Source organism: Portunus trituberculatus, chromosome 38 (genome assembly GCF_017591435.1).
Source record: "Portunus trituberculatus isolate SZX2019 chromosome 38, ASM1759143v1, whole genome shotgun sequence".
NCBI lineage: Eukaryota > Metazoa > Arthropoda > Malacostraca > Decapoda > Portunidae > Portunus > Portunus trituberculatus.
The window spans coordinates 29,178,302-29,197,693 of record NC_059292.1 but is presented as its reverse complement, the minus strand read 5'-3'; the positions used below and the strand labels follow the sequence as shown (position 1 = coordinate 29,197,693).

General features: G+C 44.5%; 2 protein-coding genes across 6 annotated transcripts in view; both read right to left on the bottom strand.

Annotated features, from left to right (window-relative positions):
• Positions 1-5,922: 5,922 nt before the first annotated feature.
• LOC123514498 lies at positions 5,923-10,706 on the bottom strand. The gene is made up of 2 exons (XM_045272381.1): positions 10,504-10,706; positions 5,923-6,539 (listed from the first exon to the last, which is right to left on the bottom strand). Exons 1-2 carry the CDS (start codon positions 10,617-10,619, stop codon positions 6,335-6,337), a joined length of 321 nt encoding a protein of 106 aa, XP_045128316.1. The 5' UTR covers positions 10,620-10,706; the 3' UTR covers positions 5,923-6,334.
• Positions 10,707-11,306: 600 nt separating this feature from the next.
• Positions 11,307-19,392, bottom strand: part of LOC123514494 (rho guanine nucleotide exchange factor 9-like) — a 76,277-nt gene continuing 68,191 nt past the window's right edge. For 3 of the 5 annotated variants that reach the window (XM_045272377.1, XM_045272378.1, XM_045272379.1), the window contains exons 11-13: positions 19,268-19,386; positions 16,425-16,553; positions 13,677-15,284 (exon numbers count right to left, since the gene is read on the bottom strand). In XM_045272377.1, the coding sequence (XP_045128312.1) occupies positions 15,202-15,284; positions 16,425-16,553; positions 19,268-19,386 (331 nt within the window). In that variant the 3' untranslated portion in view covers positions 13,677-15,201. Of the gene's footprint in view, positions 12,277-12,378; positions 15,285-16,424; positions 16,554-19,267; positions 19,387-19,392 lie in introns of those variants that run through there. The other 2 variants (XM_045272375.1, XM_045272376.1) reach the window with 2 other exon arrangements.

Here is a 19,392-nt window from a genome sequence, read left to right as displayed (position 1 = left end):
TTTTGTGTGCAAGATCACCAAGTTACCTACAATAATATTTGGGTCTCATGAATAAGCGCGCGCACGCGCACACACACACACACACACACTGCTGGTAGGGTAGGTAGGGTATGAGTTATATTCTTATCTATCTCTACATCTACCTCTACTTCTATCACTACTACTACTATTACTACTACTACTGCGTCGTCTACATTTTCATCAGCGCTTCAGTTTTTGTAAGGATCAAACTTGTATAAACAATAATAGAAGTAATAGTAGTAGTAGATGTAACAGCATCCATTATTAACACAATTTCAGCAACAAAACAATAATAACAACAACAACAACAACAATAACAACAGCCGCATGAACACTTAACAACAACAATACCTGCCCATCATACCCCTCCCTGTCTGTCGAACCTTCACTAACACAACCCAACCAAACTGCATCGCTGGTGCCCTTCCTTCACACGCCCTGACAGCCTCACTCACCGTGGTCCCGGGCAGAGGAGGGCCCAGGAGAGCACTTCACCAGCGAGGTATATCCAAGACTAGGCATTAATCAGTTATCTAAACCGCGAGCACCGAGACACACACCCTTCACCTCCACTGCCAGAACGGATACTGAGAGAACGAGGCGGAGGAGGGCGGGGACTCGGGGAGGAGTAAAGACGGGGGAGACTAGGAAGGGAGGGAGAGAAGGAGGGAGGGAGAGCGAAGGATGAAGGTAGTGGTGGTGTTGGTGGTCATGTTTCTGCTCCATCACACACGCACACACACGCACACACACACTGTTACAACTCTCAGCTGATACACTGATTGTTATTTTAATTCATGGGTGATCGTGGAACAGCGAGTGATGATGCATAGGAATGTGCAGGCAGGGCAGAATGGATGATGAGGGTCGGTGAAGCGAAGTGGTTAGTGTAGGCTATGGAGGTGAGACAGGCATAAGGATAAGGTGTGTGTGTGTGTGTGTGTGTGTGTGTTACAGGAGTGACGTATAATCTGGGATAGTACATTGACATTAGTAAACACACAAACACGCACACAAGCAGCCTGCCGTATAACTATTGTGGTGTGTGTGTGTGTGTGTGTGTGTGTGTGTGTGTGTGTGTCGCAACACACTTACATAACTTGTGTTACAGTAATTATAGGGGGTCACAAGCTGCATACACACACACACACACACACACACACACACACACACACACACACACACACACACACATTTCGCATCCAACACAGGTGCGTAAACACGTGTATCACTTCACAGCTAACACAGCTAACACAGCTAACACACACACACACACACACACACACACACACACACACACACATACACGCCCGGTAGCTCAGTGGTTAGAGCGCTGGCTTCACAAGACAGAGGACCGGGGTTCGATTCCCCGGCCTGGTGGAGATATTTGGGTGTGTCTCCTTTCACGTGTAGCCCCTGTTCACCTAGCAGTGAGTAGGTACGGGATGTAAATCGAGGAGTTGTGACCTTGTTGTCCCGGTGTGTGGTGTGTGCCTGGTCTCAGGCCTATCCGAAGATCGGAAATAATGAGCTCTGAGCTCGTTCCGTAGGGTAACGTCTGGCTGTCTCGTCAGAGACTGCAGCAGATCAAACAGTGAAACACACACACACACACATACACATAGACAAACACACACACACACACACACACACACACACACACGCACACACACACACACGCCCAAACCCACATCCACACCCCACCCACACACACCCACACCCAAACACACACACACACACACACAGGTATTGTTGTAGTGGTTAGCACGCTCGACTCACACTCGAGAGGGTCCGGGTTCGAGTCCCGGAGGCGGCGAGGCAAATGGGCAAGCCTCTTATTGTGTAGTCCCTGTTCACCTAGCAGTAAATAGGTACGGGATGTAACTCGAGGGGTTGTGGCCTCGCTTTCCCGGTGTGTGGAGTGTGTTGTGGTCTCAGTCCTACCCGAAGATGGGTCTATGAGCTCTGAGCTCGCTCAGTAATGGGGAAGACTGGCTGGGTGACCAGCAGACGACTGAGGTGAATTACACACACACACACACACACACACACACACACACACACACACACACACACACACACACACACACACAGGGGTTCGATTCCCCGGCCGGGTGGAGATATTTGGGTGTGTCTCCTTTCACGTGTAGCCCCTGTTCACCTAGCAGTGAGTAGGTACGGGATGTAAATCGAGGAGTTGTGACCTTGTTGTGTGTGGTGTGTGCCTGGTCTCAGGCCTATCCGAAGATCGGAAACAATGAGCTCTGAGCTCGTTCCGTAGGGTAACGTCTGGCTGTCTCGTCAGAGACTGCAGCAGATCAAACAGATCAAACAGTGAATTACACACACACACACACACACACGCACACACACACACACACACGCACACACACGCACACACCTGCATCCTAATCTATACAGTATACACACCTACTCTACTCCCACTTCACCCTCATTCGGTATCCATCAAACTCCTATCGCTGCCACCACATAATTAACGTGGAGTACTGCAGGGGACTGGATGCTATGGCTCCTTACCCCTTCCTGCATCAAGTTCTACCAGTTTGGGCAGTTCTCTTAAATTTCATCTTTAATTATACCTGCCGGAGTGACGGGTTCCTAATAACAAATACCAGCTGCTGTAATATTTCATGGGAGATTTCTTTAAATTTGATCAGGTTCTTTAGGGATTTTTTTTTAGCGGTTCACCTTCCCTCGTGACTGCAGGTGGTAAAGTGGCGGGTGTTTGTTCAAGCAGGTGCCGTGACGCTTGCTAGGAAAACACAGCAGGTGAGCAAGCAAAGTCGTTCTCAAAGCCACTCTCTCGCATCGTGGAGGCCGCTTGTGTAGTGTGGGGGAGGTGATTCAACTGACACTGCAACACCTAATCGTCTCTCTCTCTTTTTCTCTCTCTCTCTCTCTCTCTCACACACACACATTCACTCTCTCTCTCTCTCTCTCTCTCTCTCTCTCTCTCTCTGCCGAAGTCTAAATAAGAACATAGGAACATAAGCAGACTGCAAATCACTGATCACTTTGTCCTCCAGAAGTCAGCCTCTGTATACCGAGCACCATAAGACTCCCTGCCATCTGTCATCCTTCCTTCGCCGCCTCTTATCTATGTAGCGTTCTATCACAGGTCTCTACGGTATTTCCACCTTCCATATGAGTCCTGACCATACTCCGCCTCACTGTCTGATCTATAAAGCTTGTCTCTAATTGGGTACCTTATTTTTTAGGTATGAATCATGTCCTCCTTCAGTGTCTTATTTGTAAAGCGAAGGTCTTGATGGTAACAGCACAACACTTCCATATGGTTGTTAGATGTGTTGTTATCATCCACCACCCTGTCTGGGAAGCGCCTCCTAGCCATCGCCTTGTCGAGTCTAAATCTATTATTATTCACGCTTTCTTCTCTTATATGGCTTCTAATCATATTCTTAATAGCCAATGTCGAATTTGTGCAATGGTTTCTGCCTATCTCTGGCGAATGTTAATCTATCGTGCTTTGACTCGTACTAACCTGTTCATTTGCTACTATAAGACCATTATTCATATGACCACTGAATCTTTCTTTAACAAGAATTCAGAGAGACGGCTTCCCTGGTACGCATCAACGCTTTTCTAAGTAATGGTGATGGGTGTGGTGTGCTTGAAGGCCTTACGTTTGGTCAGGTGTGTCGCTGGATGAGTAATTACCCTCGTTCATATTCACAACAGAGATAAACTGCATATTGATGTGTTTTGCGGTTTATTTTGGCTAGGTTTAAGACTCAACACCCGAATAATGATTGTCGTCATGAGCCTCGGCGGTGAAACTGAGGCAATAAAATACACACACAAATAACTGTCTTGAAACTCATCCTTCTTTGGCGGCAAGTCAGTCGTCAACACCTGAATGATTAACTGCCGCCACCCACCTTACCACCGAAACAACACACACAATTAGTACTCCGTCCATCCTGACAAAACTATGTAAATGGGACGGAAGGAGGAGCGGAGACCGAGACCGGAGGAGACCCAGGGCTGAGACACGTGTGGACATGACTCACCGCCAACACTGGAGGCTGGTGGCTTTCCTCTGTGTGTGTGTGTGTGTGTGTGTGTGTGTGTGTGTGTGGACCTCCCTGACGACCACAACAACAGCCACCACAACCACCACCACCACAACAGAGGGTAGAGCTACATGACCTAGAGTCCTAGACAGTGTGTGATGTAACGCTTCCCTGGCTGAGGGTTACTACTCCCTGCACTGCTGCCCGATACTTTCTGTGTCACCAGCAGCCCAGCGTCAGTATTGCGGCGTGGCGGGGGTGTGGCGGACAGCTGTACTAACACCTAAGGACTGCCTATCGCATGAGAGAGAGAGAGAGAGAGAGAGAGAGAGAGAGAGAGAGAGAGAGAGAGAGAGAGAGAGAGAGAGAGAGAGAGAGAGAGAGAGAGAGAGAGAGAGAGGGGATGATGAATACGGAAGCACATTAGTTCGTATGTTAATTACCGTACATTATCAATAATTTCTAGTAAGGCAACCAAGATTTACATTTACTGCCCTCTCTCTCTCTCTCTTACTAGCATTTGCTGACAATCAAACAGCATCACTACCCTTAACAGTTTACACTCCTCCTCTAGACATTACTAAACCACACCCTGAAAAAAGACATAAAACAAATAAATCACACCAATCCAAACACTAACACAAGATAATCAATGTCTCCTAAACACCCACGACTTTATCATTAGAGGCACTCAAGGCATTACCACCAATCTACTTTTAATTCTTTTTCCATGAAGTCAGAGCAGGAATGGGGAGGGAGGGAAGGAGGGATGGAGGGAAGGAAGGAGGGAGGGGAAGAGGGAGGCCAAGGTGTGAGAGGGAAGGTGTGGGATGGGTAATTCTTTTAGCGTGAAATATGGACTTTGATAAGCAATGAATAGCGTTGTATATTGAGTGCCGATGGTGTGGTTTAGGTCAAGGTGGACGAGAGAGAGAGAGAGAGAGAGAGAGAGAGAGAGAGAGAGAGAGAGAGAGAGAGAGAGAGAGAGAGAGAGAGAGAGAGAGAGAGAGGTGGGAGGCAAGATACAAAGGCAGAGAAAGCAACGTGTGTGTGTGTGTGTGTGTGTGTGTGTGTGTGCCGTAACATCGTGCATTGCTACAGACCCTTCTCACTAATTAGCTTGTCACTCCCTAAACTTGCAGCGTGATGTAATTGCCACGAACACTCCCAGCTCCCCAGCATGACCTGAGCTGGAACCCAGTACAAACGGGTGGGCTTTCAGACACGAGGTACCCAAAACATCTCCTTTAGCCAGGAAATTCCTATAAAAAGCTCATTGTATAGAAAAAAAAAAAAAAAACAATAGACTAGACAGTAAAACAAACAGTCCACTCATATATATAAACAAGTACACCCACATAGTTCTCCTTCTACCTTTTCTCAAACCTTGGTTCGTTAAGGCTACTTAAGGATTAAAATGGTGAAGACTCTGTGCATTAATCTTCTGAGTCCCATAAAACCTTCCTAATGCAAATAAAATCGTCCAGTCGTGCCCAAAACTCGTGGTAAAAATGCATCCCGGTACTGGAGAGGTTAGCCAATCAAAAGGAAACCTGAAGCCTTCACCTGGTGTGAAGCTACCAGGTGTTGCTACTGAAAAATTATATAGCCAGTATTGGCAAGGAGTCTCGTACTGGTGACTGTATATAATAGCGTTTCCGTTTCTTTCTTTCTACAATTCAGACCGAGACTAGTTGAATACTACAGTTTTTTAATATATTTTTCTTTCCTACACGCACACCCTAAGGCTGAATTACGCATTCAGGTTTTTTTCATTACTAGATTCCTGATCAGGTTTATTGCACTTCACTTACACACACAAACAGAAGAAAAAATTTTTCTAACATACTACAATTAAGTTTTATTGCTAGTAGCTTTCTGAACAAGTTTACTTAGCTATACACGAGAAAAAAAATGTTGAGAACCATTTATTTCCAAGCCAGTGAGCGAAGCCGGCATGTAGTGAGGTAGGAGAGAGGCAGTGGGAGCGGCATGCGGTGTGTTAATCATGACATTCCTCTTACAGTCGTGGTCAGGATTCAAGCAACCCTCTCACTCGCATCTCCACTGTGTTCATCCCCTTTCCCCATAATCTATTACCCCCTTTAAGCCTTTAACTGCTCCGGCTCTTCTTAACCTGATAAACTGACACACAATAATGATGCTACACCTGGATCACACCCACAGGCTAAACAAAGTTTAAAATTGCATCTATATAAAACACTTTCTACTTACGAGTAGAATAACTTAATAGAAACTCATGTAACACCTTGTATAATTATTTTGATATATAGGTAGTGTATCTTGGACGCCCATCCCGCAACTTGGAGGTTTGTCTTTTTGCAGCGGCGGCCACGCTGGATCGGGCAGGTGGTGCTGGCAGCAAGCACAGCCGCCTGGCTGGGTGGCGATGGGCGGGTGGTGGTCTTGCCGGCGGCGGTGGCTGCATCAGAAGTTCCGCGTCTGTGTGAGGACCTGTGTTAGCGACGGCACCGCCAAGAAGAATACACACACACACACACACACACACACACACACACACACACACACACAGCGGGTGCCGCACCAACTGTAGGGTATTGCCGGCTAAGTCACATTCTAAATTCAACCAAGTAGCGCTGCTGCCAGAACATATTACAGGCCTACTCCATAAACAACGTTAAGTACATGGACATACATATGAGCGACACTGCCACACTCATACACCACACAGACAAGGCCATGGATTCAGCCAGGTCACCGATGATGCTGCTGCTACCTGCCTGCCATGCTGGACCTTTTGGACATACGAAACCCTGAATGCATTGTCCCACAATTACCAACAATATAGACACCACAGGAAAACACAAGAAAATGAACAGAAAAAAACAATATATTGCGTTATATAGTGAGGAGCAGAGGGTAGAGCAAAGCCAGTCTTGTTGCCATGACGACGCCATATTTTGACGTCATCACTTGTGACGTCGAGAGAGAACGAGGCCTGTTCAGCGGTGACTCATTTAGATTAAGTAAAGGATTCCAAAAATGAACTTTAGAAAAATGAAGCCACGACGGAATGCCTGACATTTCATCACTTGATAAAAAGTTATATAAATATCCAAGCCTCCTCAACCACACTGTTCACCCTTTCTGTAATACACCTTCTCTCCTCCCCCACAACACACCCCATACATGAAATAGACCCCATGCAATCCACAGGAAAGAAGGACAGCCAAGCACAGTCATGTGGCTCCATTTAGTGACACCAATGAAGGAAAAACAATGCTAAGTGTGCCAAATATTAGGTAAACACAACCGGCAGACAACTTGATGACTTCATACAGCTGGCCGAGCCGGCGTGATTTTACGTACGTAACGGAACTCATTTCAAAATTGACTTATAGAAAAAATTAAGCTAAACCCTAATACTTGATATTTTGTGAATTGATAAGTATTTTAATTTTTATCTACACCATCAAAACATCTCCAGCCTAACTAGTATTAAAGAATCGTGTAAATTAAGTATAATAGAAGTATTAAAACATTTTCACTATTAAAAATAGTGAAACATCCAGCCATTTCGACTTGATATGTCTATCTGAACTACCTTTTAAGGCATTCTGCAACATGCCAAACCACCAAATACAAACGTAAATAAATTATACAAAAATGTATAGAACTTACCTTTAACAAGAATAGACACCATTACAAAACCCGAATATTTAATTGAATGGCAGTGTGACAGTTAAAAAAAACATGAACGATTCTGTGAAATTATTGATACTCAGTTAGTTTGATATAAAGAAGCCGATAATGGTAATCCGTAAATTTTACTATACCAATTGGCTCTTATTTATGCCACAAAACACCACTATACGCCACATACTTACCAAACACAGGCACGAGTAACACTTCAAAGGCAACAAAACATTCATAGAAACACTAAAAACATCATACACTCATCGAATTATATAAGTGAAAAGGAGTTGTACGGCAAATAGCGGATGGGCACCGGGCGGAGGAGACCCCAGACGTCTGCAGCGGGGAGGGACGGAAGTACGAGTAACGAGTGCCTGGCGGGACAGGGTAGGTCTTGGCGCCAAGGATGCATTGATGTAGTGGTGTGTGGTGGTGGTTATGGTCAATAGACCCATGTGATTTTTAAAGGTCTGTGTTGTGGTGGGATATGGTGGTTGTTTTTGTGGTGATGGTGGTGGTGGTGGTGATGGTAGTGATGGTGGTGGTGGTGGTGGTATGGAGGTTGTATGGTATGATATGGTGGTGGTTGTGATTGTGATGGTGGTACTGTGCTATGATCGGAGGAGCCCCGCCGAGGCGGCCGCGGGCGGCACCCTCAGTCTGCTGGCTATGTGTACCTCCCCCTCCACCGAGAGTCTTCCAAACACCTCTAAACACTAAGAAGGGTAGACAGAACACGATCTGTGTGTGAATGAAGTAAAAACTGTTACTGTTGGCGGCGAGGGTGGGACAGGGCGAGACAGGGCAGGGCGGAAGTCGGCGGAGGAGCAGAGAATGATCGGCCTGTAGTGGTGTGGTGTGATGTGATGTTAACAGTACACTGCCACAAGTTCAACCGACTGCTTTGTGTAATTCCCCTGGTAGCCTGCTAGTCACCCAGCCAGTCTTCCCCATTACGGAGCGCGCTCAGAGCTCATAGACCGATCTTCGGGTAGGACTGAGACCACATTAACACACCACACACCGGGACAGCGAGGCCACAACCCTTCGAGTTACATCCCGTACCTATTTACTGCTAGGTGAACAGGGGCCACACATTAAGTCCATTTGCCTTGCCGCTTACCGGGACTCGAACCCGGCCCTCTCGATTGTGAGTCGAGCGTGCTAACCACTTCACTACGCGGTGTGTGTGTGTGTGTGAGTGTGCGCACATATCATAAGCTGTATGAATAGTGTTTAACCCTTGAACTACCAATTTGTGTAATTCAACTCGGTCGCCTGCTGGTCACCCAGCCAGTTTTCCCCCATTACGGAGCGAGCTCAGAGCTCATAGACCGATCTTCGGGTAGGACTGAGACCACTCCACACACCGGGAAAGCGAGACCACAACCCCTCGAGTTACATCCCGTACCTATTTACTGCTAGGTGAACAGGGGCCACACATTAAGAGGCTTGCCCATTTGCCTCGCCGCCTCCGGGACTCGAACCCGGATCCTCTTGAGTGTGAGTCGAGCGTGCTAACCACTACACTACGCGGTGTGTGTGTGTGTGTGTGTGTGTGTGTGTGTGTTTGGGCTACCCCTCGTGTGATTGCTGATCTGGAAAAAGAGCATTACGAGTGCATAGATCTATCACTTTGTGTGTGTGTGTGTGTGTGTGTGTGTGTGTGTGTGTACGATGATTGGGGAGGGGTACACACGCACGAGCTGGTGCCTGATCTCCTTGTATCTCTTGAGACGAGTAAGAAATCTACAATACTCTGTGTGTGTGTGTGTGTGTGTGTGTGTGTACCCATGTCTACCTCATTGAACACACACACACACACACACACACACCCAGGCTGGGTTTCTACCGAGCTGTAAACAGAAATACGTCAAATGAATCGCATCAAATGACTTGACCCGACTGACTCGACTCTGTGTAAAGGACAGACAGGTGTGACGTCACCTTAACGTTACCAAGCCAAGACTCGCAGCAGGGTGGTGGTGGTGATGGGCGTCAGTCAGTCAGTCAATCACCCTTAGCTATGACGTAGGTTACCGAACATACAATATTCTTCCAAAATCATGTCCTGCTCGCTTCTACCTCTCTACTCACTGTTGCTGTCTCTGTACCCCGTCTCTCCTAATATCTGCTTATATATGTATTTTCTACATTCTGTAATTCTTGCATCTCCTTATTGATATCAGCAACTTGTGCCGCAGACAAGACTGCCGGTAACACAACACTTCCAAAGGGTAATTAACACCACACAGGTAATAATATCATCCTTTTCTTCTTATTGTTAAGTTTGCTATACTATTGGTTCTAGGTCTGTCTGTCCTCAGCGTTATAAACCCCACCGCTCACTACATATTACCAGCCGCCCATCGCCATCACTTGCTGCTATATTATAGCCCATCGTCCACCGCTACCACTCGCCGCTACCCACCGTCACCACTTCCTGCCAGCTCATCGCCCAGCGCCTGTTGCCCACCAAACCACCGTCACCAAACATATTCCCTCCAAAGGAATAGGTCATGCTGCTGCAAAAATTAGATACTTTAACCTAATTTGCACTAAAGATACCGTGCATAATGAAATAATTTGCCCACACTTTTATAACAACTTTGTTGAAGAGCGAAGAAATGTTTGTCTTGCCCTCCCTGCCACTCCTATAGTAATGTCTTAACACATGCTTAGTGATTGCTCACTCACCTTTCTCCATTTCCAGACCTTATCAATCTCATAACAGCAGAAATCAACTTACTTTTTAGTCCTCTTTGCTTTGATAATCTCACAGTATACTCCCTTCCGTCCAGCTTCAGGCCTGGCTTCACACTGATTGCCAACACAGCGAGCAACAGGCACCTCAGAATCTCTCATGCGCACTTCCACGTATCTTTCGCTGGCAACGCTGACCAAAGGTATGTGTCATGTTTATTTATTTTCTCAATTGAAGATGTTTATTGATCAATGAACATGTTCCATCTCATCATTGTAAACTCTGAATTAGCAAAGTACTGCAGGATTCCTCAGTATTCGCGTATCTTATCCCTTTCACTGCTAATGTCAGGACGCTTAAATTGTTACTTTTTATAGGCTGCGTCCTTTGATTGGTTGTTTTTTATAAGCTGGTAAACTCATTGGAATCTTCTCAGACAACGAATGCCTGGATAGCGTACGTGAATCATTGGCGTGTGGTGAACTCTTCGTATTTTAGGCCCGTTTTCGACGTTAGCAGAGCACATGTCCATCGTGTAGGTAGCGCACCAGCAGCAAACGGAAGGTGTCCATAACGTATTGAGAACTGATATGAAAAGATTATCTAACGTATGGCAACGAATGGTGAACGTACTGAGCGCGGGAACGAAAGCTTGACAATCGAGTAATATACGCATAACGATCAAGTCACGTACGCTCATTGATCATTACGTTGTTAGTGGTTAGTCAATGGAGACCTTAGGGGAAAGACTAGACAAATACACGGACGGGGGATTCGATGCACAGCTATGAATGACTTCCTTTGTCTGACGTCACTTTGACTATATGGTTGTGAATGACACACAGATGACCACATAGGAAAATTTTTATATTTACAAATTTACAATGAATACATATATTCACATCACTGTACATATTAAGAACAATAATAGAATACAAACGTTATATAATATTTACACAGCTTAATTAATCAAATCACGTTTCAGGTCTGGTCCTAAAGCTTCTCTCTCTCTCTCTCTCTCTCTTTGGGCAATAACCGCGACAAATCTCTCACAGAAGAAAGACAATCAAGTAAAAAAATAGGAAGTGTACAAGTGTCTTTGGAGACTTTCGAAGACGGCAGCCTTGAAGAACAGTATGGCAGCAGCAGCAGCAGGAGCAGGAGCAGGAGCAAGGCCGCCCTGCCCTCACACTGTTCAACGCCTGCCTCCTACCTGCTGCTAGGAAGGCTGTAAGGCTTGCTGGTGTGAGTGTGATACAACTGGCAAGCACAATGCCTCACACACACACACACACACACACACACACACACACACACACACACACACACACACACACATATTTTGCAACAGTAATGCACAACGTGTCTTAAAGCATTAATACAGTTATATGATTTTAAAATAGTATTCAAATCTCTCCTCTCATACAAAAATCTTCATACGCAATAATACACAAACATACACACTCCCTCTCTCTTTCTCTCTCTCTCTCCACATAAGCATATGAAGTTTCCTCAGCTCTCACTTCCACGTACAGCAGGTCGTGTAGCAATCATTCTTCCCTTTGAAAGTAAAGCTTTACGTTATTGGCACATGGCTAAGGCAGTTGTGTGGTGATTATTTAAGCTTTACACTTTTAAATCAATCAATAACTCCTCTCTCGTGCTTCTTCACATCTGCTGTCTGCCATCGTTGTGCAGGAAATCTAATGTACAGTCACACTATCATATTCTACGATTTATCTATTGTCAACCTTACTTAGGGTTCTCCTTTACTTGTAACACACACACACACACACACACACACACACACACACACACCTCTTTTCTTATCTTATATATTGCTTCCCTTCCCATCCTCATTATTTTCATAGCCACACTACTAGTATTTGCACACACACATGCATGCACACACTTATGCACACACACACACACACACACACACATACACACACATATAAAAATGAAAATCCAATGCAGTATAATATTGTCATTTTCGTACCATTTGCATTACTATTTTGTGATAAATAACAATCAAGCAATACCATTAACAGCAATCCGGGAAGAATGTACATCACTCACTCAGTCCTCACCATGATAATTTCTCTGCAATATCACCTAAACATCTCTATTGCTATCTGACAGGCACAAGAGGAAGTCCCCTAACAGACAGACAGACAGACAAACAACTCACAGCAGCCAAGGCAGACTATGACAACAAGATGGGGAAAAATAATATATGCTTGTCTACCTGAACACAATGAGGATGATTATACTGAAAGCTCCTACTAACACTGAACACAAACACACAGGGAAAGTTGGGCCTGCACACACACACTCACACAAACAGACACACATACACATATATGAGGACATGTGTGTATATTCATCAGAGTAAGGAAAAGCCAGGTGTTGGAATGAGGTCTGTGGTTGGACTCTGCACCAGTGAGAGGAAGGCAGGACAAGGAAAGCTGAGGAAGAAGAAAACAGAAAACAGAGAAGGAAGAGGAAGTAGATATTACTGAATATCTTGGTTGGTCTATGCAGCACTTGACAGGTCAATCAGATGCAGTTTGGGATCCATTTGGTGAGAAGGAATGTTAACACCAAGGAAAACAACACTTTCACCAAGATACGTACGTACATACATACATGCACACATACACATACATGCAATCACACACACAGATATGTACTCATATACACATACCAAATCAAGTTGAAAAAGACATCAATCTCATTATGTACTCTATAACACTGTTGTTATCTACAAACACTGAGAACACCACAGCTGACACAGACTCCAGCCAGGCAGCAGCAGCAGCAGCAGCTGTTGCTGTGCTGGTGGAGGTAAGACAGGACCTCAGTCTCATATGTATGTACGAGTACCTACAGGAGGAGCTGTCTCTGTTCCCTTATTGGGACAACATGCTCTCACAACAATTTTTTCTTCTACTCATATTATATTCTTAATAAATACTCCACACTTTCAGTACAGTGAGTAAGACATGTTTAAACTTTCATCCGTTTCTCCTCTCTCCTGATCTGATAAATGGAACATGTACGTAGTAAATAAGTTGGAGACTAAAACAAATGTGTAACACCACACACGGGTCCTGCACACACTGCACTGTGGGCAATGCCATGGCCACTGCTAGGTACCAAGTGTTCATTATGACCCATCGCTGACGATTCCATTTACAACTAGTGATAAGCGTATCATAGAAATATTCATTCTTTAATAAGAATTTGTGCCTGACATGAGACACCACCAAGATATGCTGGTGGCCATTACAACAAGTATTATCAAAACTTACACAATAATAAATTTAGCAAAAAACAAACAATAGGAACAAGGAATTTACAGGTGCTAACATCGATTAATAGGGACGTAAAAAAAAAAAAAAAAAAAAAAAAAAAAAAAGGCAACAGAATATAGCATGTAATAATAATAATAATAATAATAATAATAATAATAATAATAATAATAATAATAATAATAATAATAATAATAATAATGTAATAATTTAAAACAATCACAAACCTGAAAACATCAACAGAACACTAAGTAGAGGACTTAAATAAGGTAGAGCTAGGACTGCCATTAAGATGCTGATGATAAAAAGTCACCCTAACACTGCACGAAGGCAAGCCATGAGCGGATGTATCAGAGAATTGAGGCACAATTGAGTAGTATTCCCTTTCTTCCTTGTCATCACCATATTTCTCCATCTTTTATCCTTTTTTTCTTTGCCACACCTCTCCTTTCCACTGTCCTCTTTCCCCACCATCATGGCATGCTATTGTGCTGTAACAATACATCCTTCTTGAAACAAACCTTCTTCATCATTATTTTCCATTTCCATTTCCATCCCGTGGCACTGTGGCCAGGAAGAGAGCCATCCGGTCTCCTTCATCACTGTTGAATGCTGCTCTCCTTTCACTATTTTTCTTCCTCCCTTGCACTACCTTTCCCTTTTACAGTGTCCTAACATCCATGCATGACACTGGAGGCAAGCAGGGCAAGGAGCAGGGAGCAGGAAGGAAGGATGATGTGCTGCACCCAAACACTAACACACTCTCCATTAGGCAAAGCTGAGCCTCTTAAGAGCATTACTTTGGTGGCACTATGATATTTGTTGAACTTTACCACTCCACCACTGTTGCTCCTCACTCCAACACTGCTCTACAAACCTATCACCACCAGTACACCACATACCTGCAGGTCACCCGACAGATAAAGGCAGGTTGACTAGACTTCTGCTTCACTTCACTTGCTACAGACACACACTTCAAGTAGCATGGGGAGGGGGGTGTGACTCCCAGAACTGACTTTGGTTGCTAGTGAAGAATATCATGTGGTGCAGACTGACTAATGGACAGACGGATAGATAGATAGACAGACAGACAGACGAACAGACAAGACAAACGAGAGGCCATGATGATGCATTCACCACAGTTGTCACTGCTCCGGCAGACAACACATGCACCTCTGTTGTGTGACCCGTAAGAGACACCTGGAACGTCTTCAGTGTAAATAAGTGTGTACAAAATAGTGGAGAGCAGCTTTCTTTTTTTTTTTTTCCATTTCTTAGTTTATTTTATGCAAGCAAGGAAGCCAATGCAAGTGTGGGTGGTTAGATGTGGAGTGTGAGTGTTGATGGGCGTCGTGGGGACCTCCCGGGCTCATGCCACAGAGGGGAAAGGGGATGGGGGGCGGCACGCTGCTCGCCCGGTCTCGTGCCCTCACACAGGATGATGCTGGATCTGGCCAAGGGTGCGGCCAGAGCCCCGGCCCTTCTTGTGGCCACCGAAGCTGAACCATGTACCTGCAGGACAGATAGAGAGGCATCAAACACACTTCCTGAGCCGTGCAACTCACTCTTCGTGGAAGGAAAACAAATTTCTACAGTACAAATTCACCATTGAAATTTAAGAATGATGTGGGAGATAATTATATGTTTCAAGTGCACATATGCATGCATGTGCTATACACAAACTCAGTCATACTGGCACTCAGAGACACGCTCAAACACACACACACACACACACACACACACACACACACACACACACACACACACACACACACACACACACACACACACACACACACAAACATGTGCCATACATCAACTAAAATTGATCAATACATAGTTATGATAAATGAGTAAAATTAAACAGGTAAAGAAGCGTAAAGTAACAAAATATATATATAAATAAAAAGGAAAATATAAAGTATATATATAAACAGTATACATAAAAAAAAGCCAAAGCTAACATAAACATTGCTTTTATGTCGAAGCAAACAAACGCCCAAAACAAAACCAGAGTGTAACATAACCAAAGACAACCCGGAGAACAGTAGCAGCCTCCCTTGACACACCGGATCACTGACTGGCCTGCCCCGCTCACTGTCACTTACTCCCTTCCATTGTTCTAACACATGGCTCGGGATGCACCTCCACCAAAGCTACCCAACAAAACCAACACTCCCAGGGGGCACCAGAATGAATAGAAATGTTAGTAAAGGGATGGGCACAGGGTTAGGGACACAGTAGGATCTGGTTGTGGTGGTGGTGGTGGTGAAGGGATGCAGGAAAGAGGAGAAAGGTAGAATAATAGTACAGTATTTTGATTCTTCCTCTCTTACAGTCAGTTTTACCATCACCACCACCACCATCACACACTGTACTGCAAGAATTGGGGAGAGTTGTATATATATAAACCCAGGCAAATAGTGGTAGAAGAACAATGTAATAAGTACATAATATGTAATGCAACCGTACCACAATGCCACCACAGTAATTGCAACAAGGAATATGTACACCAGTAGTAGTATTTCCTTTGAACCAGTCAGCCAGTGAGCCAGCCAACCACCCAGGAGGGAAGAACAGAAGGTGAACATGCCATGAAAAAGTCTACAAGAGTGTGGCGGGTCACACAAACACGCACACACAGACACTTGCCTTTCTTCTTCCCTTCGGGCGCCTGCACACCCGAGGGAAGGCTATTGCAGCGCGAGTCAGGATCAAGATTGACTAGCAGTTCGGCCTGAGCGTAAGTCATGGCCTGCACACGCTTGTGAGTTTTGGTTGCTGTGAGGGAACGAACACACCAGGCGGGTTTCAGAGGACAAAAATTCCTTTGTTTTTTGAGTTTCTAACCGGAAGACAAAGGCTACTGTGTCTCTCTTTCTCTACTGGTTTTAATGGAATGCAATGCTACTATAGTGTTTAACTTTCTTTTACAGAATGCAGTAATGTTGAGTATTATTCTTACTGTTAAAGTTCTGTTATATCTCAAAAAAGCAAACAAAACACATGAGGAGATGGAAAAGATTACTGTAACATTAATACAAAGGACTAACTACATACTTTTACTTTGTGCTTGAGTTGGACATGTTATATCTACAGTGCCTACCACCGCTGGCCTAACACTTGCCATGAAACACTGGCTACCTCCACATGTGAGTGTCTGTCAGTGCATGTCCCTCTCACTCCCATGCCACCATTTAACAACACATGATGTTTGTAAACACAAGTTCCGTCTATTGTGTGCCATTGCTATAGAAGGGTGTAACTGTGAAAGTGGTGGTAGTTATAGTCAAGAAAATGATAGTAATAGTAGTGATTGGAGTAAAAATAAAGTAATGCTAATGGTAAGAGGAATGGTGTTAGTGGTAGTGGTAGAAGTGTGAGTAAAAAAAAACATAGCATTGATGTTTGAGATGGTTTGTTTCTGTCCTCTCTCATCAGTCAGGCCAATAACACTGTCCCTGTGTGTGTGTGTGTGTAAAGATCAGGATGTGTATAAGAAACAGGACAATCATTGGAAAACAAAAATGTTACTTTTTCGACTGTCACAAAAGTTTCTAAGATTGGAATAATGGGAGCAAAGACTGAAGCATAGTAGTTCTATTTCCATCTTTCAAAATGATGCCTGACTCACTCTGAGAATTTCCTCAAAGCTATCGACACACTGGAACTTCCACTTTTTTTATCCAAGCCATCATAATTGTTTGCTAAAATCACCTTCATTTACCATCACCTCTTACACCTGCTCTTCTACCCAACCTTCCACCTTTCAATTAGTCTTCCTTTCCAGTTGGGATCTTTGATTTTACTCCAGATTTTCTTTATATAATCATTATTCTTCATCTCCACAACATAGCCAATCCACATTGATGCATGTCTTTTTCCCATATTCCACCATGCTCTCCATCATCACAGGTACCCATGCTGTATTCTTCACACACCATAATGATGCCATCACTTATCCATCTTGTCATTCCTCCATCTTTTCAAAAAACAAGTAAAAACAATGACAAATACAATTCCTCATCTCTGATCACAGGTGGCTTTATTAAACACACACACACACACTCCAGGAACTAAACTGGACTAGTAGTGTGATGAGGTGAGGTGAGCAGGTCACACTCAGAGCCAGACCAAGGTACTTATGGGCTATCCGGAGCAGTCCACAATGGCAATGAAGCTCCAGGAAAGTTGTATGAGAAACACAGTCCCTCATTCACAATTATTTACATGACAAATCAATTTGGCTGGCTCTGAGTGCACCTCATGACTCTGTTTATGGATGTACGTATAGTGAAGGCAACTGTTTAATAAAGATGTGTGAGCAATGCAGGACTTGTATATGAGATTGTTTTGTGCTGACAAACAAGAGTTGTCAGAAAGGAGCAGTGTTGTCCTTCATAGCACTCCCTGACAAACTTGAGGCATTCTGTGAGGGAATTCTGATGTCTGCCTCAACACTGATTCACATGCATAAAGTAGCACATCACTTTGCTGAGCAACTAATAACCTTTGAAGCCAAATTGTGGTCAAACATTCACTTGACATGATAATTTGTAGAGTGAGTGTCAAATAGAAGTCTTCAGATTCTTGATACCATGACAGCATTGAGTTTTTCTGGTGAAGTTGAGGCACTTTTCAGCAAGTATGTAGTATCTTGATTCCTTGCAGTGTGACAAGTGTGGTGTGACTCTCAGGCTAACACACTCATCTGATCTAACATCATTTACATATTTGTTTATCATCTACATTAATGATGCTTTTATAAGGTCATGCTGCACAGAAGTTTGCTGTATTAGGTTCAGCTGTACACAGATGTTTGGCACTGTTGGATGCCTGGCACCTGACATTAAATAGTGTGTGGTGCCTCTGGTATGCCATGCACATGTCGGGGATGGGGTGAGCATGCTGCCTCTAATGGGTCACTAGGGGGTGGAGGGTTGGCTTGTGTCTGGTGAGGGTGACACAAGGCAGAGGTGCAGTGTGGGTGGTGCGGCAGTGAGGGGCATGCTGGACGGACAAACAGCAACGTGTGGTGCAGGAAAGTGTGGGTGCTGGTGCTGGTGCTGCTCTTGGTGCTGGTGGGGAAGGTGCTTTGGTCTTTTTTCTCATTCTAATTTTATCTTGTACACCATCTTTTTTAGGCAGATTATATGAGAGTATTGCAATTTTCATGTCGTGTACCAAATGTCAATTTTGTGGATTGCTGTTGAAGAGTAGTACGAGTTATGCAGATGGTGTCTTCTCTCCCCTACACATACATACTTCCCTTCCCTGCTGCTGCTGCTGCTTCTGGCTATGCTTCTGGTATGAGTGTGCCAAACCTAATGGATTTCACTGGAGGTAAAGATATATCATAGCTTTCCTGAGTTGAGAGGAGGGAAATTTGTTTATAACTGGTGGGGGCAAAACAAGAGGTGTAAGTTCCTGATCTAGTATTTGGGGATGGTCAGAGATACAGGCCAAGTGGACAACTGTGCTGGGGTCATACTCACTTCTTGGTCTCTTGGGTCGGTTCCTTTGGTTTCGTGCTGCCACTCTGGCCAGGTTCTTGGCCTTCTCACCTACCACAAAGCCAGCGGTCTCATCTGCTGCTACCAACGCTCGCTCCTTCCTGTTC